The sequence below is a fragment of the Sceloporus undulatus genome, chromosome 2 (genome assembly GCF_019175285.1).
Source record: "Sceloporus undulatus isolate JIND9_A2432 ecotype Alabama chromosome 2, SceUnd_v1.1, whole genome shotgun sequence".
NCBI classification, from domain to species: domain Eukaryota; kingdom Metazoa; phylum Chordata; class Lepidosauria; order Squamata; family Phrynosomatidae; genus Sceloporus; species Sceloporus undulatus.
This window is the reverse complement of record NC_056523.1, coordinates 173,189,245-173,212,937: the sequence shown is the minus strand read 5'-3', so window position 1 is coordinate 173,212,937 and position 23,693 is coordinate 173,189,245. Positions and strand designations below refer to the sequence as shown.

At 39.6% G+C, this 23,693-nt stretch overlaps 1 protein-coding gene across 1 annotated transcript in view; it reads right to left on the bottom strand.

Annotated features, from left to right (window-relative positions):
- LOC121922209 (unconventional myosin-Ia-like) overlaps window positions 1-23,693 on the bottom strand; it is a 115,715-nt gene that overhangs the window by 60,929 nt on the left and 31,093 nt on the right. Inside the window, exons 3-6 of the mRNA XM_042451321.1 lie at window positions 12,250-12,408; window positions 6,806-6,921; window positions 6,580-6,674; window positions 1,355-1,459 (exon numbers count right to left, since the gene is read on the bottom strand). Of these exons, the coding sequence (XP_042307255.1) occupies window positions 1,355-1,459; window positions 6,580-6,674; window positions 6,806-6,921; window positions 12,250-12,369 (436 nt within the window). The 5' untranslated portion in view covers window positions 12,370-12,408. The remainder of the gene's footprint in view (window positions 1-1,354; window positions 1,460-6,579; window positions 6,675-6,805; window positions 6,922-12,249; window positions 12,409-23,693) is intronic.

Below are 23,693 nucleotides of genomic sequence, written 5' to 3'. Positions count from 1 at the left end.
ACAGCTTGGACACTGTGCGTCCAGACGTGTCACAGCGGAAGTGACACCGCGAGGGCACGCTCCGCCCTCGCGGCGCCACTTCCGCGTTTCGAAAAGGAGCGCCATTTCGGCGCTCCTTTTTCGCTGCACGGGGAAGCCTCACGGTCTGGCCGCTGGGGCTTCCCTATGCAGCGAATGGCAGCGGTGGGAAAACGGCCCCTTGAGGGCCGTTTGTAACCCGCCCATCTATGATATGCAGATGACACCATAATACTAGCAGAAACCCTCAAAGACCTGAAACAAGATCAAGAAAGAAAGTGGAAAGGCAGACTTGAAGAAAACAAAAATGAAGACCATTGAGAATCTACATAAATTCAACCTACATAATAAGGAGATAGAATTAATAAAAGAATTCTCATACCTGGGATCAAACACTGATAGCAACAGGGATTGCAGACAGGAAATTTAAAGAAGATTAAGTATTTTTTGGCTATGAAAGAACTAGAAAAGATCCTAAAATTCAAAGATATACAATTGAGCACAAAAGTTAGAAGCATACAAGCTGAGGATCCTGTGGACAACAAAAAAAGACAAAGAAATGGGTCCTGGAACAGATCGAGCCTGAACTCTCCCTGGAAGCCAAAATGACAAAACTGAGGCTATCGTACTTCATGAAAAGGCACAACTCAGTGGAAAAAAACCAATAATGCTAGGAAACATGGAGGGAAAGAGAGGAAAGCTGCATGGTAGATCAATGTACTGTACTCTATTAAGGAGGTCATGGGCATGACTTTGCAGGAACTAAGCAGAACAGTGGAGGACAGGGAGTCTTGGAGATGTCTCATCCACAGGGTCACCATGAGTCGAGATTGACTTTAGGGCAGTTAACAACAACAATGGACAAATAAGTCTTGTTGCTGGTAATTCCAATTCCTCAATGATGTCAAAGGTATGAAACCGCAAAACCCAACACTGAAGTTGTCATTGCTGGTATAATTCAACCAGGTTATACTGGCCAGGTTGGAAGCATGTTTATGAAGTTGACTGCCTAAATGATATAGATCTCATATCAAATTCTCTATCTTTCTCAGAGGTGTCACCTGAACATGTACATTATGGTGTGAATATGGTCCCTACTTAAAGACCTCTTCAGTTATAGAATTTTTCAATAAGAGTAACTATTTCCCAGCAACAAAATGTTGCTGCTTTGAGTACTGGGGAAAATGTGATGGCTTTAGCAACATAACAGAAGCCCTGGCTTGAATAAAGACATGTGGATCTTTCACAAGGCATGAATAACATCTGCAGAAAGCCTGGCTCCTATCTTGGCTTTCTTTCTGTCTTATTCTCCTGGAAAGAGGCAGCAGACACATACCTTCCAGTACAGGGTTGGATTGCAGTAATTGCTCCTTGACACGATTCACCTGCTCTCCTTTTCCACATACAGCTGCCACATATGACATCACTAGTTTGCTGGCCTCTGATGGATAAAAAGAATATGAGCAACAATGAGTAGAACTGAGGCTGGATATGCTTCCCATTAGCTATGCTCTTGCTGCATTCCACAGATTTCTTTGTTGTGAGATGTATACACAATTGTTTGTGAGCACCTTATGTGATTTTAGGTGGAAATGGGAAAATTCAGCAGGGAACAATCCACTGATAACAGTCTATATGGATGAGGCAAATGAAAGTGTGTTCATGACAAGGAAAGATGGAAAGTCTACATGAAAAGACATAAGAAAACATGACAGGGTCACCAATAAAAGACTACATCATCTCATCTCACTAGAAGCGAAGTCTACTAACCTGAGGCTATCTTACTTTGGACATATCATTAGAAGACATGACTCAGTGGAAAAGATGATAATGCTTTGTAAAATGAAAGCCAGTATGACATAGTACAGTGTGCTCGTGCCATACGTGGGTGCACTATATGCGGCTTTCAGTTTATGCTGAAGCCGCGCTGCAATAGAATGAATGGTGCATGCCCCCACGCCACCATGGCCAAGCCCCATTATATTCAACACGTTATTTGCCTTATTCGGGGTGGGGGGGGTCCCCCATGTAAGGTAAAGGTACACTATATTCTTAAATTAGAAAAATCTTTTGATCATCTGAAATTAAAATATCTATCTCAGATATTAGATAGTTATGTACAGTAAATATATGGGCTTGATTAGAATGACTTATGGAAACTGAACTGTGCATGTTCCGGCTAATGGATCCAGTTTGGATTTATGTCTGTTCTACAGAGGAACTAATATAGGCGCGTTACAGACCGCCAAAAAGCGGCAGCCTGCACCCGCCCCTTTCCCCACCGGATTGGAGCCTCAGTGACCAGAGCGGCAGCCACTGAGGCCCCAATCCACCGCTTTCCAGGCCGCGGGGAAGCAGCAAAAGGCCACTTCCCCAAGGCCTGGAAAGGGGTATCCTTGGGGCTTCAAGCCCCAAGGACACCCCGCAGCGGCAGGGAGGAGGAGAAAGGGGCCGCTTGGCCCCTTTCTCCTCTGCGTCGCTGGCACAGCCATCTAAAGACTGTGCCCAGCGACGCAAGACCAGGAAGGAGCTCTGTTTCGGAGCTCCTGCCTGCACCCACGAAAGGGCGCACTAAGCGCCCTCGCGCGGCGCAACGGCATCATGTCTGCACTGCCTCGTTTGGAGGCGGCGCGTTCGTGACGCCATCATGGCGGCCCCCATGTAGCTGGGGCACCGCCAACTTGTACGTCCTCAGGACATATTAGCCTTGGGAGCGTCAAGAAGTTTTTAAACCTAGGACGTCCTGAGGACGTCCCTTATGGCGGTCTATAATGTGCCATAAGTTGGCCTTTTTTACTTTCTCCACTGCCTTTTTGTACTTTCTGTTCAGCTGTTAGCTAAAGCAGTATGGTTCTGCTAATGCTTTTGAAATTGAGATATATAAAAAAGATTAAGGATAAGACATAAGGAATTAAAATTAAATTTATATGCTGACAATAGAGTATTATTAATAAAGGAACTGATGAAAAATTCTGGTAAACTGTTAGATCTTCTTGGGACTTCAGAGCAATTTCTTGATATAAAATTAACTCCACAAAATCCATGTGTTTACCACTTATTTTGGATGGGAAAAGGAAAGGAAGATTCATCTAAAAAGATGTTCCATTCACTGGAGTGGTATCCAAGGCCCCATACAGACAGACCAAAATAAAGCTGCTTTGGGTCAATTTGGAGGTATGCTGTTTAAATGATGCATGCATACTAAGAGTCTGGAAGAAGTTTCAGACTGGATTATATATGCACTGTGTTTCGGACCTTTGAGAATACTGCCTAGAATCCTTAGAATTCCTTTGACAGAAGTCTGATTTCTATTAGCATAAATCCTCTTTCAGCAGAGACATAGCAGTGGTGGGGTGATGGCAGCAAAAGCTGTTCTGACCAAGTGATAAAGTTGCCCTGTGGTTATCAGTCAACTCAGAAGCAATAGGGCAGCTTCATTTCATGAAAGGATGACTTTCTTCACCATTTGTTGCAGCACCCATGGCCCCTTTTCCTAAGCTGTTCTTAGTCCCTTCTACTGTGCTGCTGTTGTTTCTCTTCCGCCTGTCCTTCTGGCCTAGTTATGCTGACCAGCTATACAGCCATTATCTTCAATATGGCAAAGTCTGATACTACATTTTTAATGGAGTGAAATTTTTAATGGGATGAAATCCTGAACGTAATCTAATACTTTAGACCAGTCAATAAAAATAAGAGGCACTGCCTTTCCTTCTATAAAACATAGTATGATGTAGTTCTTTTATCTATCCCTCTTATTGGTATATGTATAATAAAGCATTGCTTTTGGGATAGCATGATGTCTTATATTATGGTTTTGTCCTAAAGTTCATTTTACACTTAAAATGGATGCCTGAAATAGATTGCATAGTATGTCCAAGGTAATGTTCAGTTTTGGAAAGAAAGAAAAAGGCCACTTGGGAATGATAAATGTATCTAAAGATGTATATACATATATAAATGCATATAAATGTATTTAAGGATGTACATAAATTCATTTAAAGATGAAAGGATGACTAACTACTAATACAATAACACTTCTGTGTGCTCCTATTTTTCAGTAACTGGTGATTACCTCATATACTCACATATGTCAAGGAAAGGTTTTAAGGCAAAAATCATGGATACGCTGAGGGTACACCTTAGAGGCATGTAATAAAGGATGTAAAGGGCAAGCAAAGAAAAGTGATACCAGAGAACTAACAGTTATTAATGCCTTTAATTTTATAACTTTTCATAAATTTCCATAAATAAATGTCTGGATGGAAAAATGGGAGTTATGACAACTCTTTGGGAGTTTCCTGTTACAGGAGAGAAGCATAAAAAGATTATAAAATTTCTTTAAAAATGTTATAAAATTAAAGGCATTAATCACTGTTAGTTCTCTGTCTACCTCAGCAGAGAAGCAGCAAAAACCTGCCACCACTGTTGCCACCACCACCATTTTTATTCCCAGTCATTGCAATAGGCCACTGGTAGGGAGCACCAGTCTGATACCTCACTCTCCCTGCTTTGCCAGTGGCTCTTTCAGAATTTGCTGGCAAGGTAGGGAGTGTGGGACGATGAGAGGTGCTTTCTTTAGGGCATCATCTGCTCTCCTCCCTGCAGCAGAAAAATCCAAAACAGCTGCCACCACCATTTTTTTAGTAGTATTAGTGTACTGACCAGTATATAAGTTGAGCCAGGATTTTAGGGTCAATTATTTGTATTTTTATTTTACTTATAGATGAACATATATTGTAAATAAGTGGCCACACTTTATTGTTGAAATATAGATCAATTATATAGAGAGTATAAAATTTGAAAGATTGATAATATATGGGAAAACTCAAGTTCTGTTTAATCATTTGACTGAGAAATTATAATGGAAACTGCAAATAATAGGATTAGATTTGTAACTATGTGCCAGAGGACTCCTTTTGTATGAACTTTGTATTAAGGAAGGTTTCTTTGAAATTATACTTCATTGGCATCAGACTCTGACTAGATTTCATAAAATTTATACCTAAGGCAAATAACAAGTGCTGAGATTGTAAGCAGCCTATAGAAGATCTGTTTTGTGTTTTTAGGACCTTTTCTGTAATCAAGTTTATATTGAATTTCAGTTATTAAAAAAACTGAAGAAATGACAGGTTATATTCTGCATCTTGCTCCTGTAATTTTGTCATTGGGTTTTTGTTGAATGTGTGGTTCATCAGAAAATTATATTTATTGACTGCTGCCAAATTGGCTATATTGATTTAGTAGAACAGAATCATTCCACATTCTTTGGAAAACTGGCTTCCTTGTGTGCGGAGTACAGTTATCATGAAGTTAATAAATATGACATATGTGAGATAAAGAAGGCAATAACAAAATATATTTATTGAGAAATGGAGAGTGTTTATTATGTACTATGTTCAGGACCATGGCAGCAGCCTGGATTGGGACCAGAACATGCGGTTCCCATGGTCGAAGAGTGAATGGCACCGACACCGCCTTGCTCCACTACTTTGGGCCTATCTGTTTTGGGCCAAGATTAATTGTTGGCAGAGTAATCACAATTATCTACCATCAGTTAGTTTACCTTGATTAGTCTTCCCCCTCCCCAGGGAAAAAAAGGCCTTTTAAGACTCCTTTAATTTGTATTTTTTGGGGGAATGTCTCTCTCTCTCTGTGTGTGTGTGTGTGTGTGTGCTAAACTAGGCACACAGTGGGCAGTACTGGGTAGTATTGGGTGGGCAGTCCCAAATGCTGCATGTGTTAAGGTATTCACGCAAATAAAGACTGTAACACCAGAAAGATTATGGGGCAAAACAGATTGCCCCAAAAGGGCAGCTTTAAGCCGCCCCCTCCAAAGGCAGATTGGGGCTGCAGCAAGTGCATGCCATGGCCCCAATCTGCCTTGAAACTGCCAGGAAAGGGAGCGGCAAAGATCTGCTCCTTTTTCGGGAAGCAAAAAACCGGCTTTCTGCTCTCACCACAGCTGGAAGCCAGCTTTAAGGCGCTCCGGTGGCTTGTGGTGTATAAACGTCACACTACTGGAGTGTCATGAAGTCACCCCTGTATAAACAGCCAGGCGGCTTCCAGGCAGCTTGGGAGCGTGCAACATATAAATGCTGCATTCCCAAACCACCCAGAAGATGGCGTAAAAAGGTAATCTGTTTCAACCCTATAATTATTAGGAAGGTGCGATAAAGAAGAGAGTATTCCCGATTGCATTAGTGCTTTAGAAAATAATGCGATGTTAGTGGCATAACACTCTGGTGTGATAAAGTCCCTGAAGTCAGTAGATAAAATAGATGTATTGCAATCAACAAGCTCTGTGAAGGAAACATAATGCACGTTCAATTGCTTCAGCAAACCTGTTTCATCCACTCAAAAACCTTACATATTATTTTAAACCAAACATTACATCCCCACATTCATATCATTTAGGCTACTCAAGAACCCCTTGTTAACCCTTTCTCTTTCCCCAGTATTTCTGATCTGCTTTAACCACATCATAATTTTTTTTCTTTTCATTTCAGTCAGCTCCCACACACTGTTTTCTTTTACAATATCCCACCACCATGAAAAACCCACCTGTTTTGCCAGCCCCACTCTCGCCGGTGATAAGAACGCACTGGTCCTTGTCCTGATCTTTTAATGAGCGATAGGCATCATCCGCAATTGCATAGCTATAATTAGAAGCATATTGAAGAGGCATTTAGGATAATTAGGTTGTTTTCTACCAGCACCCATTCTATCCCATTCCTTAGAGCTGCAGCACTTTGGGCGCTTTGCAATACTCCCTCTGTATCTCACTTACATGTGGGGTTTTACAGCAAAGAAGTTACAGTCCTTATATTCTTCCACCTTCTCTTCTGAATAAATGGGCAGAGGCTCATACGGATTCACTGAGATCACCACGTTTCCAATGTATGTCTGTGGGAGCAAGAATGTGATTGTTACAATTAAGATTCCAGCAAAATTTGGGCAGCATGCACATTATGGGAAATGATGGGGGACTTAATTCAATTCATAAACCTCATCTCCTGAATCCTGGCCCCCTTGTAGTTTTAGATAGATCATCCTCCCCATGCCACTCTTCCATTGTCTTCTAAAAACAGAAGAAGATGGTTGGCTCTTTTCTGGCTCTCTCCTAATTGAGGTAAGGAATGTGTGAAGTGAACATGCCTGTTGCTGTTGTTCAAGCTTCTCTCTTGGGCTTTCCTTCTCCTCCTCTTCCCTCTCTCTATTTGTTGAGAGCAAAACTGCAAAACTAACAGGAAAATTAGCCCCTTCTCTAGCCTATCACTGATTTTCTTTAGACAACATTTTACCTTGCCAAAGACCCACACAGGATAAGACCAAAGGCTTATCCAGCATTTTGCTTCCCCAGCAACTAATAAGTTCCCTATGAGAAGCCTGTAATGAGGATATATGTGCCACAGCAAGCTATATCATGTGTTTCCCAACAACCGCAATGCATTCAAATTGCCTTTGATATCAGAGACAGGTATACATTCATTATGACTATTGGCCACTGATCACCTTGTCCTCCATGCACTTATCTAGTCCCCTTCTAAACCCATTCAAGATGGTGACCATCAGGCCATCAATCCATCCTGTGGTGGTAAATTCTTTATTTAATGAGGTACTGTGGGGAGACATTTATCCATCCTGAATCTTCTGCCCTTCGGATTCAGTGCACAACCCTGGGTTCTGACAGAATGTCATGCTATGACTCACATGTGCCTACTGTAGCCAGATGTTGCTGTTGATGAAGATATCAGACCCGTGCCTCATCTTCCTCTATCATATGTTACATATTTGGGAAGAAAGATTTATCTATGTTCCCCACACTATGCATAATTTTATGCACCTCCATCATGTTTTCTTGGTTGCTTTTCTGTTGAAGCTAAACAACCCCAAATGTGTAATATGTCCCCATCGAAGAGTTGTTCCAATCCACTGATGATTTCAGTCACTCTTCTAAGTCACTCTTTTCTTGACTGGCTTCCTTGGCTTCCAAATGTGGTAATCATGATATTAAGACTTTGCCTCCCCCCCCCCCTTTTTTTTTTTTTTTGTAGGTTGGAAATGGTACATTAGATGATATTTTTTCATTGTCACAAACACCACATTTCTCTCTCTTCTGTAGAGTTTAATAAGACAGCACATATGTTACAGTAAGATCTTTTACACTGTGAATCTTAAGACATTTGGCATTTATAGCAGTATGAAGATCTAGGACCTACCATGGATACCAAAATCTATGGATGCTCATCCTATTATATTCAGTGGTATAGTAAAATAGTGTCCCTTATATAAAATGGCAAAATCAGGATTTGCTTTTTGGATTTTTATTTTTTTAAAAAAATTGGTGTGAATATTTTAAAACAGTGGTTGGTTGAATTCATGGATGCTGACTCTGTGGATATGGGGGGTTGTCTATATCCTGTTTGTGCTACATTAATCTTTTCACAAGATGAATATAACACAAATAGAAATCAATTCATCGTAGGCTCTATACAATGTATAAAGTGAATTATCAACAGAACATTCATTTATTATAAGATCATGAACATAATCAGAGATGGAATATAAGACTCTCATAAAAACTAGTTTTGTGTATATACTTCCTCAAATTCCATAACAGCTTCTTCAAAATACATTATCACAGGAAAATACATTATCACAGGTTGTTAGGGTAAAAAATGCTCCAAGATCAAAATTATTAAATATAACAGTTATATAGCAACAAAGAATGCTCTCTTGCTCCATCATCAAAGTAGGAACTTCACACTGCTCTAAAAGCCAACTACAGTTGGCTCTCCATATCCACTGATTCTTTATCCATGGATTTAACCATCCATTGCTTGAAACTATTCAAACAAATATAAATTCCAAAAATCAAACCTTGATTTTGCCATTTGATATAAGGGACACCATTTTACTACACCCTTGTATATAATGGGAGTTTAGCATCCACAAACTTTGGTATCCATGGGGAGTCCAAACCCCAACATATACAAAAGGCCCACTGTATAGTAATAATTAATATAGTGCAAAACATGTTTCTTCATCACATAAGATTACAAACCATTACAACACATTGTCACAAAGTTTAACACACCTGCTTTCATCTGATTCATAAGACAAGAAGGTTATGCAATTAAACACTCCTACACAGCTGTTAATGTACCCTATGTTGCCTGCTATCAGGGAGAGACTAGAAACAGCTGGGCACTTCTTACAAACAACTGAAAAAAATCTGAAAGAATATCTGGATTATATACAGTACATGGGGAAAGATGATCTGACAAAACTGTTAAAGAGACAGATTTCATAAAAATGGAGCTAATTCCATGCTCACAATTTGCCCATGAAGGCTAACAGTTTAAAGGTTGAATGTGCTTCTCTTTGTCATATTATATTATATTATCAATGTTGTTGTCATGTGCCTTAAAGTTATTTCTGACTTATGACGACCCAAAGGCAAAACTATTACATTGTTTTTTCTTGGTAAGATTTTTCAGAGAGGGTTTGCCATTGCCATCCTCTGAAGCTGAAAATGTGTGATTTCTTTAAAACCTTTCTCCTCCCGGTGAGCCTCACCACATCTCTAGCATTTTAAAGGAAGGCAGATGAATGCCACAGTCATTTCTGGCAAAAGGCAGGTGTTTGGGAAGCAGTGGTATTATAACCACTGCTTAGGGTATCACCTGGTGCAGCCCACAAACCCCTAGTAACAACCCAGAAATTTACAAAATTACTAACTAAAAGGGCATCTAACATTACATTTTTAAATTTAGAATGATTTCAACAATACATGTTCTAAAAGAGCAAGGGGGTTTGCCTATACAAAAATGTGCACATGGGTGTATGAATTTTATCACAGTTGTGCATTTGTGGTTACGTATATGAACTGTTTTGCAGGTGTCGAAAGTGTGGATGTCTGTTTCTTCCATAATTCCTCTATAACTCCATAATTTCTCTCTTCGAGGCTCTGACAGAATTGCCTGCTAAGGTGACAAGAAACTTCAAAAGGCGCCATCATAAATCAATTCAGGTCTATCAGCCTCCTGACATGGACAATCTTAAATCTGCACACCACCCATGCCGAGGCTTCAATTCTCAGTGAATCTAAATCCCACCAGCTAGAGATCTTGGTATGATAAGTGGACAACAGAGAGTTCCTCCACACCCAGATCACTATCCTCTCCTCTAGCCACAAATGTGCATACACATAAGTGTAAACACACATATAGCTCCAGAGTCCTGTCTGTTGGGGACAGATATGAATTGATACACACCCACTATTGCCACGGAGGCCATCACATCCCAAGCTAATACTGACAGCAGTATGGATATTGAAGTCCCCCCAGCATAAGAAACTGAAGGGACTCTAGCACCACATGAGACCATATCTGGATAGCTCAGAAAAGAAGTGTTGCACAGCAAACCAATGATACAGTATCAGAATCACTGTTCTGTCCTGGTAGGGAGACTTGACATCATCTCTGTAAAAGGGGACAACAGGCACCACCAAATGTAGGACATAAAAGAAATATGTAGGGCATTACGCTACAAACACTAATGTACTGTAATTGCATTTAATATGGTTTACTTACAGCTGTGTTATATGTTCTGTATTTTATTATGCACTCTGCTGTATTTTTCTGATGCACCTAAATGCCCTGTTGTTGGCTTGCAATATAATTATGGAACTCTGAGCAAGACAAATGCTTAAAATTGTACTTTACTAACAAGAAACCCTTGACTGAGTCTATATTTAAATTATTCCTTTCATTTGTCCATTGTGCTGAAATTAAGAGGGAAAAACCTTTCAGCATTTGCATTGTGTTATCAAGCAGCCTGTTTCCTAATACATTTGCTGTCATTTTCCCCTCTGAGAAACAAACAAGCCCTGAACTCTGGGGGCGAGTCTTGTCTGCTGCTGGGGGGGGGGGACTTTAAAAGGATCCATCCTATCCCCCTATTTGCAGTGAGGACAGAATGCCAAAGTACATGAATATTTCCTATTTACCAACCTGGTATTGAGCAGCAGAATTTTCAGTTCTGTCACTCAGGCTATTCAGGATATTTGCACTTGGGGAAAAATTGGTGGGGAGGTATCCGACAATGCTGTGCCATCCTCAGTAACATAACTTTTATTTATTTATTTATCATATCATATCATAGCAGCCAAAGTGACCGCAAAATTGAAAGCCACATTATGTTATGGACATTGTTGGAAGAAGGCTATCAGCTCCAACTAGCCTCCAGTGCTCAACGTCCAGGGCGTCCTGAGAGTTAAAACTGTCCTACAAAAGCAGCTTTTCCAAAATCATTTGTGCCATGACAGGCTTCTGAGAGCACATTTCACTCCTAGTACCTCTATTCTAGCACTGGAAAAGCAAACTCCTTTATGCCTTCTTTCTTTCATGCCCACCGTGTATCCATGCTAAAAACGAACTACACTATTGTAATGGATCACTATGTTCATTCCCTCACATGGCAATAACCCATATTGCACACATAATGTGCCTTATTTGTTAGTACATGTGCACAGGATTGCACTACCTGCCTACCATATCGAAGGGTGTTTCAGGGGTGGGGAATCTTTGGTGCTCAAGATGGTTTGGATGACAACTCCCACAATTCCCTCGGAGTGTGGTAGAGACTCCTCCTTTGGAGGTCTTTAAACAGAGGCTGGACGGCCATCTATCAGGGATGCTTTGATTCAGAGTTCCTGCATGACAGGGGGTTGGGCTGGATGGCCCTTGTGGTTTCTTGAAACACTATGATTCTTGATTCTGTGATTACCATTCGATCTAGCAGCTAGTTCTCTGAGGATCTGAAACTGAATGGCCTAGGTTCTCTACCCCTGCTGTATTTGATGCGCAATTGGCTCTAATTCCAATTTAAATGTAAGATCCATATGGAAAAAAAAAGAAGGGAAGGGTAAGAAGCCGAACACCAGTCACAAATCACCTATTCACTGTCTTCACCATTGTAATGAGATATATTGTAGTTTCTATTTGTATGGTAACAATTGTGTCTAAATATGCATCTATACACATAGATCAGCAAATGCAAATTTTATGCAAACCTTTATCCTCTTTTTTTAGAGTGAGGAATTGCCGCTCAAACAGCATGTTTCATTCCATTATCACTATGGCTGTTTCCCAGTTCTCCATCTTCCCACCATGGAGTAGAAATGTTCCCTCCCAGTAATATGGTCCCCTTTCCCCTAAGGCCTCTTACATAGATTTCCTTATGCCGGAAGCGTTCCTCCAGATTCCACATCACTGTGTCTTCTGTTAGTGGGTCCAAGAGCACCAGGTCTCCCACTCCAACAGTGTCAAGGAAAGCAATGGACTCCATGGCTCAAGAATAACAGGAATTCCAAACACAAAGGCCAATCTGCAAGACAGTGAGACAAACCTGTTAAATCCAAATGATAAATCCCCGCCACTCCCGCATCGTGAAATATGAAAAGCTGCTGCTGACTCTTCTTGGTGCTTACAGAGCCAATGTCAATAGACAGATATTTTGCAAAACATGGAATATTCAACCTAAGAAATCAGCTGTGTAGATATAAGTCACATCACAATTTGATAATTAACTGTCCAGATCCTTTCTTGATCTCTGGATTTCAAAAACTCAAAATTACTAAATTCAGAATATCAGAACTCAGAGATATTTTTTTTTAATTGCCTATTGAGCAAATGCTTCCCTAAAAGGAGGCAAAGCCAGAATATGGTCCACAGACACAAATCTAGGAAATAGTCATTTCCTTTATGTTTCACCATTATATGTATGATCTACTAAAAGCTTCCACTCTTACGAATTGTGGGATGGCTTCCTGATTACTGTGAGTGAACATATTGTGCATATTTTGCTTTGCTTTGTTTTGTTTTGTTTTGAAAAGGTGACTCCAGATGGTGAATATTCTGTAGCTGCTGTGGATGTCTCCAAGATGGGCGACCCATCTGCAGAAGAAGTATATGACTGCTTGTTTGTCATATGGTTGAATCTGTGGATCACTAGCCCACCAATGTAGTGGGCCCATTGTTTTACAAAGATGCATTAGCCCTTTCCAGACATTCAAGTTTTCCTCTGAATATTCAGTGAATACACAGATGGCAGGGAATGGTGTCATACTGGCAAGCTCTTCATCCCATCCCATGGAGTGGTAACTATGCAGATTTAAATCACCACATATAGAACCAGAAGAAGCTACCTCATTTCTCCACCATAATCATTATCACAAGGATCAGCCCACACATTTGAAAAGAGCACTTAGATCTCCAGTTTACTCTCATGCAAAGAAAATAAAGGCTGCAATTTATGCATGAATTAAATTAACACATTTTCCCCCAAGTTCTGTCTTTGTCCCACATCCCATATTGGTAGCCACCCAAAGGAGTACTGCAAAGTATCCAGATTGCCATCTTCTTCCCCCATATGCATAATCATGGGGAGCAGCCGAAGCATTGTTCTCTGATCCCAAAGAAACTAGGCCTGTAATCACATTTTGCATTTTTTTGTGGGTTTTTCGGGCTATGGGGCCATGTTCTATAAGACTTTATTCCTGACGTTTCGCCAGCATCTGTGGCTGGCATCTTCAGAGAATCATAGAATCATAGAGTTGGAATTGACCACTAGGGCCATCCAGTCCAACCCTGTGCCATGCAGGAAATCCAAATCAAAGCATCCCCGACAGATGGCCATCCAGCCTCTGTTTAAAGACCTCCAAGGAAGGAGACTCTATCACCCTCCAAGGGAGTACATTCCACTGTCAAACAGCCCTTACTGTCAGGAAGTTCCTCCTAATGTTGAGGTGGAATCTCTTTTCCTGGAGCTTGCATCCATTGTTCCAGGTTCTGTTCTCTGAAGCAGCAGAAAATAAGCTTGCTCCCTCCTCAACATGATATCCCTTCAAATATTTAAACAGGGCTATCATATCACCTCTTAACCTTCTTTTCTCTAGGCTAAACATCCCCAGCTCCCTAAGTCGTTCCTCATAGGACATGGTTTCCAGACCCTTACCATTTTAGTCGCCCTCCTTTGGACACGCTCCAGTTTCTCAATGTCCTTTTTGAACTGTGGGTGCCCAGAACTGGGCAAATATCCAGGTGGGGCTCGACCAAAGCAGAATAGAGTGGGCACTATACTTCTCTTGATCTAGACACTATACTTTTATTGATGCAGCCTAAAATTGCATTGGCCTTTTTAGCTGCCGCATCACACTGTTCACTCATGTACAGTCTCTGTATTTACAACTGTTTGGTATGTATGTAGAACAGGTATAATCCATAAACTGCAAGAATTTCTTATTACACATCTTTATTGTCAAGGGACAACCCACAGCATTTACATTTGCTAGTTTTCAACTTCTAGTAAGTTTCTACATTCCCAGAACACTGATAGTAGTTGATTTTATCAAAGTGTTACAGCTCTGCTGTGTATTTTACCACTTTTAAAGTCCAGATTGTTTAAGCTCTTCAAGGTTATTTCTTTCAGCAGGTCAACATTTGGTTGAAATCTTCAAGCAAGGCTTTTCAGATTCAAACAGATTCCCAAATATAAAACCCAAGTCAAAATGGGAAGGGAGATGATTACTGTATTGTGTTGTTGACTATTTGGTGTGTTGCTCTGGCCTGAACCTTCAGTGTAAAGAGAAGGGGGAAAGAACTAAAAAGAAAAAACAACTACCTTTCCAAAAAGTAATCTAGAAACTGGATATGTTTCTGATTTTCCATGTCGTCTCCTTGTCTGGACTGGACTTCTATTGCACATTCTAAATTTGCCTCACTGAAATAGACTCTGAGTAGAATTTAGTGGGTTTTTTATTAGCCTATATTAGTGGAAATCTTATATGTCTTCTGAATCATTAAATGTGCTGAATGGTTGAGTATTTGTTGCACTGAGTAACCACATAAGTTATGATTTTGTTCTTATTTTTTAATGTTTCTAATAAAAGGCCTCTAAATGAGATTGCATTCTCTAACCAAGTACATAAACAGACAATTGCAAGCACAATTTGTTTCCCATTTGTCATGTAGCCTGCCCATCATAGGACATATCCCTTGCCAAAGATCAGAATTCAAGCAACACACATTCACACACAAAGAGAGAAGGAGAGAAAAATAGAATATATTTGAAGAGGGATTTGAACCCTGGTTACCAGAGGAGATTATCACAGGGGCGGAATAGAGTCCTCCTTGTCTTTAAACTCAGCTAATCTCACAATCAGGAATTACACACGTGTGTTCCTCTCATCCTTCTTCCATGGGTAAAGTGCTATGGAGCCATCCCTGCATGCTTCTCCCATCAGTAAAGTGTCATGGAGCATTCATTTATTATTAATGGAAACTCCCATTAATACCAAATGATGGCCCCATGACACTTTACCCACGAGAGAAGGATGGGAGAAGTGTGTGGGGGTGTGATCCCCAATTGCACGATTAGCCAAGTTTAAGGACAGGAGAAGGATGCTGTTCCTCCTTTGTGATAATCTCCTGTGTCACCACTGAGCACTGAAATCACTATGCCACACTGGTTCCAACCATGCCTTAAAATTCAGTCTGGAAGCATACTGGCAGCTGTACTGGAAGTATATTATGGCTCTAGTGACCTTAAAACAAGTGGCATCACTAGGATGGTGCTGAGGGTCCAGAAGAGGGGAGACACCAGCTAGACATGTTGGGGCATAGAGAGACATGCTGTGTCCACTACGACCACGTGCAGAGCTGATCCATGCAGGCAAGACGCCACAAGAAGGCTCTTGGAGAGACAGACATCTGCAAAAGCTTCAGGCAGAGAAAGAAAAATTCTTCCCAAGCAGGATTCAGCCTTGAGCTCCCGGCTTGCAGAATATAAACACTGCTGGACAGCAAGGCTCTCACTCAAAACAAGAGGGCTTTAATTCACTTGTTGCAAACTATATACAGTATCGCACAGAGTACCAAGGGAGTGTGCACACACTTCCCTTCCCTGCCACATGCTGTTCTACTCACAAGTACAGTTGCGCATGGCAACGAGGTGAGGGAGCATCCCCTTTTGGGCCCACCCCAAGAAGCCCTAACCTTCATACCAAGTGACACCTTGGACAGGACACCACTGCCTAAAACTATTATTAAAATAAGTCAATACTCCCCACTGATGTAAGATGAGTAATTACAGTTGTCTCCTTTTCTCTGTCTCTTGCTCCCAATACAAAAAATTCCACCCTGGCATGAAAATCAGTGTGCAGAAAAGGGAACCATCCCCTGTGGTTTGGCCACATAAGGACATGGGATATTTCAATGCCTGTCCTTCCTCCATTGAGGCATAATGCATGTCTGCAGGCAGACATCACACTTTACTCAGATAGGAATCAGTCATTAAACAGTAGGTGGGAGATAATCTGTTGGCAAAAAAAGCTTTCTAACAACAGCCAAAGACCTTCTAAATTAAGCAGGGGCTCTGCTGAATACTTAAGCTCCCAGTGGTTTAAAACTACAACCCTGTCAAACTAACAGTTTTACGAGAGGTACTTAAGCTAATTTTTGACACTTTGAATAATTAAGTTGGCCAGAGCCAACTAATTATGAATTATGCTCTTGGCACAAGACTACTCCAGGAATAAGAATGAATCTTCACATCCTTTTTTTCCCCCGTTCACTAAATTTTAATCAGGGTCTACATTTTAAAAAGTGATCTTAGACAATAAGACAGAAGAAGCTCAGCTGAACAGAATGGAGTTACATGTGTGCTTTAAGCATTATGGAGAAAAGGGAGGTGTGGGAAGAAGACAGACAGACAGACAGGTAAGAGCAGATGAATTTGACTGAGAATTGTAATTAGAAAACTCAAGATACACATGGGCTGAGGGCAAGCTCAGGCAAAATTTGGTTGTTCAGCTTCTTTTCATGATTTTCTGCCACTATTTTACTATTCTTATTATGCTTTTGGTATAAAACTCTCAAGTCTACTCAAAGGCAACACCCTGATGCATAATTAAACACTGGGGGAGGGGGCATATCAAAAACTAAATACAACAGTTAGGGGATTTGGCAGCCACCTAAGTTAAAACCCTGCTTAGTAGCATTTTCCTTTTTGTAAAAAAAAGCAAATGAATATTAACAGTGTTTTTTTCTGTATGTGTCAAATTAACTGGAAGCAATTTCCAATTTGAAATTGCTTCACATAATATCTAAAGATACAGATCTATTATAAATCCCCAATATCTTTTAAAATCTGGTGGCTGTAAGTAGCTAAAACTAGCTTTATATGGTAAAATGCACGTTTTCCTCCTAAAAGAATAGCCCACTTTTCCCCAAGATAAGAATTAATATAACCACCACAACTAATATCATCCCCATCATTTGATTAGAAAAGATACTTTGGTATATAGGGTGGGATAGATTTAGAATGGTTAGAAGTAGATATAGAAGAAGTAGATATGAGAATATGGAACATCTTTTTAAAGAACTTTACTAGGAAAGAAATAAAAATTATTGGAAACCCACTTGTGAAAAATATAAGAGAAATATGGTATAAACATAAAAAGGAGTTAATGAATGAAGATTCAGTAATAACACTAATAATAATGGGAAAGAAATTTCCAAAGAACTTGAGAGGATTGTTAGATAAGGAGTTAAAGGAAAGGACTGGATAGATGTAAGAATAGGGAAAGGAAATATAAAAGAAAAACTTATGGGAATAAAAAATTCATGGTTTCACTATATGCAAATAGAACAATGGATTAAAAATTGGAGGAAAAGGAATGTAGAAAAGAAAAAGTATACACAATTTGAACAAATAGTTCAAAAGGGAAGAGAAATGGAAGAAAATGAGAACATAAAAGGAATTACTAGTAAAATTTACACAATGCTGATGGAGAATAAAGGAGGAAAAATAAAAGGAAATATGTTAAAGGGATTATGGGAAGAAGAATTAGGATGTAAAATAAATGATAAGGAATAGGATAGAATTTGGGAACAAAGACACCTGAAAAATGTATCGGTTCGGATAAAAGAAAATTATTATAAGTTGATTTGGAAATTGTATCTGACTCCAGTGAGATTACATAATATTAATAAGAATAATTCAAAAAATTGTTGGAGAGGCTGTCAAGAAGTAGGGTCATATGTGCATATGTGGTGGCAATGTAAATATGTACAAAAGTTTTGGGGAAAGGTGATATTAGAAATAGAAAATGTTATGAATATATTGTTTTGTTATCATTATATAATTCAGAGAAATGGAAAAAAGAAAAAAATGATTTGGTAACAAGTTAGCTTACAGCAGTGAGATTAATAATAGCAAAGTGTTGGAAAACGAAAATAGATGTACAAGTGGAGGATTGGTACAAAGAGGTATGGAGATTAGCCATCAATGATAAATTGACTTGTAAACTGAAAGTAAAAAAAGGACTATGGAAAAGAAATGACTTTGAGGGGACTTGGAAAGAATTTGTCAAGAAAGGTCTGAGAAAAGAAGATGGAAGATTACCTCCAGAAGATGAACTGAAATTTAGGATGGAATATAAGGATGGAAATGGCTCCGGGGGAGGGGGGCACTGAGGGGTATATAAAATAATTTGTTAAAATGTAATAGAATGTAATAGAATGTAGGGAGATATTTGTTTATGGAAATTCTATAAAAATTCAATAAAAAGAGAAAAGAAAAGACACTTCTTCAGACTGGTTATTTGTCTCAACACAAAGGTGTATTTTTCCACTCCTGTGGTACAGTGATGTACTTGGTTGGGCCTGACAAGATTTTCATGCTATTACCTCCCTAGGATGTCTGTACCACTTAGTATGGAGGCATTTACTCTTGTTGGAGTTGACCCAATGTTACACTTGTGTTTCACTCCTGAGAAGTCGTAAGTTGACTGTTGTGCTTAGCTTCAGCAAACAACCTGTACCAGGGACCTTTGATTCATTGAGTGTATCTACACTGTAGAAATACTGCAGTTTGACAGCACTTTAAGTGCTGTAGCTCCATCCTATGACATCCTAAGATAGTTTTACAAGGTCTTTAGCCTTCTCTGCCCAAGAGTGCTGGTGCCTCACCAAACTACGGATCCCAGGATTCTGTAGGATGGAGGTATGGCAATTAAAGTGGTGTCAAACTGCATTGTTTCTACAGTGTAGTCACACCCATTGTCCAGGTTAGCAAATAACTCCAGGATAATCAATGAAGTTTCCCCCCCACATTTATTTAAGTTTACTGGACAGAATTATAAAACTGAGGAAGCATATAAAACCAATCAATTCGCCTTAAAATAAAAGAATACAAAATGTACCATAGAAACCTTATCTGGATTTCTTGTTTGAAAAGAATGCATGCTTTTCTGGGGAGAAACTCCATTGATAAACTAAGTGGGTGAACCTCCACAATCAGTCTGAATTCTAAAACAATTCAAAGTGATTAAAGATGTGACTATCAATCACACCAACCTTAACACTGCTCTGGATACAAACGTGGAAATAATGCATTTCATTAGGTCTAAAAGATGACATTAATTAGTTACGGTACTTCTACTGGTTCTATTTAAGCTCTAGGCAAAGAGGTCTTTCATGTAAAGGCTGGCAGGTGCTACAAGAGAAATCCTAATCTGTCTCTGTGATTAACCACAATGAACAACATTAATAATGCACTGTAATTTCTTTGATTAAGGCAGGAGAAAAAAAGGTTGAGCAAACTAGATGCTCTAATTCAACAGTAATGAACTCGAGAGTAATGACAGCAAGAAAGAATTAGGGATATTTCTTTTCTTGATCCCTTTACAAAGGTTGTGATCAAGTCAGAATGATACAAACATGGGTTGTAGTTCATTTTTTTCCAGGCACAGCAAACAGAATAGCAGAGGTCAGAGGGAAGCAAGAAACAACCTCTAGGATTACAAAGGTGGAGACAGACCTTTGCTGGATTGCCTTTTTGCTATGGGATGCTAAACAAATCCCAAATCCCATCTGGGGGAAGATCAAGCAAACCAAAGAAAGTGTCCATAAGTATCTTAGAAGTTGCATAGGCAAAGGCGTGATCTGGCAAGCACTCATGGAGCTGAGCTTGTATGGTTCTACTTTGTCCCTGGCCGAGAAATATTAGTACTGCAATTCAGCAGTAGCACTGTCATCTCTTTGAGATTATGAAACTTTCTCACTCTGAATCTGACTATCGCTGTACCTTTCCAACTAATGTCTGCTCTGGTTGACAATGCATCTGTAAGGTCTCAAGCAAGGGTTCCTTCCCAGTTGGGCCACACGTTTTTACTACGACCAAGCTATGATGTCCCGATACAGTATATGAAAGGACAAGTAATCCATCTGTCACTATACCATTTCTGATGACTGCCAGGAGCTCGCTAGAGTCTCAAGCAGGCATTTCTTTCCCAGATATCTAGATACACAAATGCTGGCAGTTCACCAGCATAGGTGGTGACAGAGGCTTTATCTATACTGGAGAATTCATGTAGTTTGACACCACTTGAACTGTCATGGTGCAATGATATGGAATTCTGGGATTTAGTAGTTTTGTGAGATATTTCACTTTCTCTGTCAGAGAGCTCTGTGTCACAACAAACTGCAAATCTTAGGATAACAGGATGGAGCCATGACAGTTAAAGTGGTATTAAATGGCATTAATTCTGTAGCATGGCAGGAACCAGAGATGCTGGAAGCTCCAGACTAGAACCAAGAGGTGTTCTGGTGATGCCATGGTTGTCTCAAAGAAGAGATGAACATCAGGAGCATCAACCTTCTTCTTCAGCCTGAATTAAATTCTAAACAGTAAAGAAAACTACAATTTATCTGCAAAATTTCCAAACTTCATTCCTTTTCCCTCCATCCAGTTTTTCTAAACCCTGGCACTCCTTCCTTTTGTTTCAAATATTGTTTTTCCCAGCATCAAGGGTGTCCCCCTGGAAGAAAGTGAATGAAAGAAAGGTGACCTTTTCCTTCTCTCTCCAGCACTGAATGTACTTTACAACACGATGCTTGCCTCTATAGTGCTGGTAGATGATGGGAATTATAATTTACCAAAATATTTCCCTGTTAATTATCTCTGAACACTTGACTTTGGATTACCAGCTTGATGTTCTCAAAGGAAGAGTAGTTCTGTAATTGCAGGAAAGCTACTCTGAATGCATCATCCAGTTGTACTTCAGAAATAAAAGACAGAAGAGCTTTTTAGGATCAGACCAAGGGGTCCATCTAGTTCAGCATTCTGTTTCCCCAGCAGCCAGAGAGATGCTGATAAGCAGGATATGAGGACAACAGCTCTTGCCATATGTCCACGATATCCCACAACATACTGCTTCTGAACCTGGCTGTTCCTTAAGACCAACATGATGTAAACTTGCTGACAAACCAAATAATTTGTTGAAGCCAGTTGGAAGTAATGAGTTGCAAATAATGAGTCAAGTTATATGCATAGCATAGGCATCGCAGTTACAGGGTGCTCCTTTGGCATTCCTGGATACAGAATAGCTTCCTCTTAGAGACCCCAACATTGCTATTACTCCTAATTTGATTTTAATGCAATTTTCACTTAAGTATTTGAGGCTTAATTGGTTTAGCACAAACCCAGACATAGCTTTACATCATTTTAAACTATTTTAACTGGCTACCGTCTGTTGGTTTGTTTAACTTGTTAAATTGCTCAAAATGTTTTTAGCCTTTTAAAATAATTATTTACACTGTTTTAAATTTATCAGGTTGGTTTTATGCCATGCCACCTTTGGATCTTTAGAAAGAGTGTGAGATAAAAACATTTTAACAAAATGAATAAGGAAATATAAAGCACCTTGTTAACTGTGACTCATTCTTCTTGGAGTTTGTAACAAAGTTAGACGTAAAACTAGTGTGACAAATAAGAGCAAAGTTGCTTCACTGGTGTAATAGGAGGATTTCTAGTTATTTCAAAAAATTGCTTTTTAGTAGGATTTTTTGAGTTTTGTGCCATTTTCTTATCAATTGTAAGGCGTTGTTCCCTCAAGGGCTGAATCTGTACTGCAAAAATAATCCAGTTTGACACCACTTTAACTACCATGGCTCAATGCTATGGAACTTTGGGAATTGTAGTTTTGTGAGGCATTTAGTCTTCTCTGTCAGAGAGCTCTAGTGCCACAAGAAATTACAGTTTCTAGATTTCCATAGCATTGAGTCATGGCAGTTAAAATTGTATTGATGCTAAAAATGATCTAGCTGGATTATTTCTACAGTGTGGATGCAGCCAAAAAGTAACAGAAAGTAACAAAAAAGTAATGAGCAGCACAAGTAATGTAAGAAAATAACTTTTTTCTGTCATTATAATAAGTATGAGTAGCATAGTACTCATTACATAACAAAACAGGTTATTTTTGAAAAAGTAACTTTCCAAGCTTTGATGAATTCCCCTTTATACTTAAGTTTTCTGTCCTGGACACCATTGACCAACTCTCACCTATTTACTTCAGATTCCAAGTTTGTTAAAAAGACAGTTAAGTTTTGGGGTTTATTTTTCTAAAAAAAAGATGATTTTTCTATAAGAGAAAGGGAAGAACTTAATTAGTAATTGCTTGCAAAATCTTTGCAGAGACCTCTAGCTTATGAATATTTTACACAAGGGCAGAAGCTGCTTGAAACAATGTCTACTACACTAAGGTAGAAGAATGAAGCAAAAATGGCAAATTCCTCAACTTTGGCCTCATGTCTAGAATGAAAGTGCATATTATGAAACTAAAATATATCGAAAGTGTCCTTGTGTTTAGGCCACTGAGAAGTCTGGCATTATAAACTATTAAGTTCTCTGTTGCTTCAGTGTCTCAACATGCCAGAACAGAAGAAGAGAGAGAACCAATAATATGGGAGACACAGAGACTTCCGGCCACTATTAAGTTTTGGCTCCCTAAGGGTGCTTGTTATTGTGTCCCTTCAAGTCATTTCTAACTTATGTAAACTCTAAGGAGAATCTATCACAGAGTTTTCTTGGTAAGATTTGTTCAGAGAGTGTTTCTTTTGAGGCTGAGAGAGTGTGAGTTGCCCAAGGTTGACCTGTGGATTTGTACCCTATGCATAGTTCCTGATCCTGATTTCCCAGAGTGTGAGCCCAACACTCAAACCACTACACCGTGCTAGCTTTGGTTGTTGTTGTTAACCACCTTTGAGTTGATCTCAACTCATGGCGACCCTATGGATGAGACATCTCCAAGACTCCCTATGCTACACTATTTTTCTAAGCTCTTGCAGATTCATACTCATGACCGCTTTCATTGAGTCCATCTATCTAGCATGTCGTCTTTCTTTCTTTCTACTTCCCTCCACCTTTCCTAGCATCATTGTCTTTTCTAATGATTCATGTCTTTTCATGATGTGGCCAAAGTATGACAGCCTCAGTTTAGTCATCTTTGCCTCCAGGGAAATTTCAGGCTTGATCTGTTCTAGGACCCATTTATTTGTTCTTTTTGCCATCCACTGTATCCTCAAGCACTCTTCTCCAGCACCACATCTCAAAGCAGTTTATTCTCTTTTTGTCCATTTTCTTAATTGTTCAGCTCTCCCATCCATACCTGCTAGCTTTACATCCATAGATGCTGGCGTTGCAGATTTATAATACAGTGGTACCTCGGGATACGAAATACCCAGGTTACGAAATTTCCGGGATACGAAAAAATCCCATAGGAAATAATTGTTCCGGGTTACGAATGTTTTTTCGGGTTACGAAAAAATTTT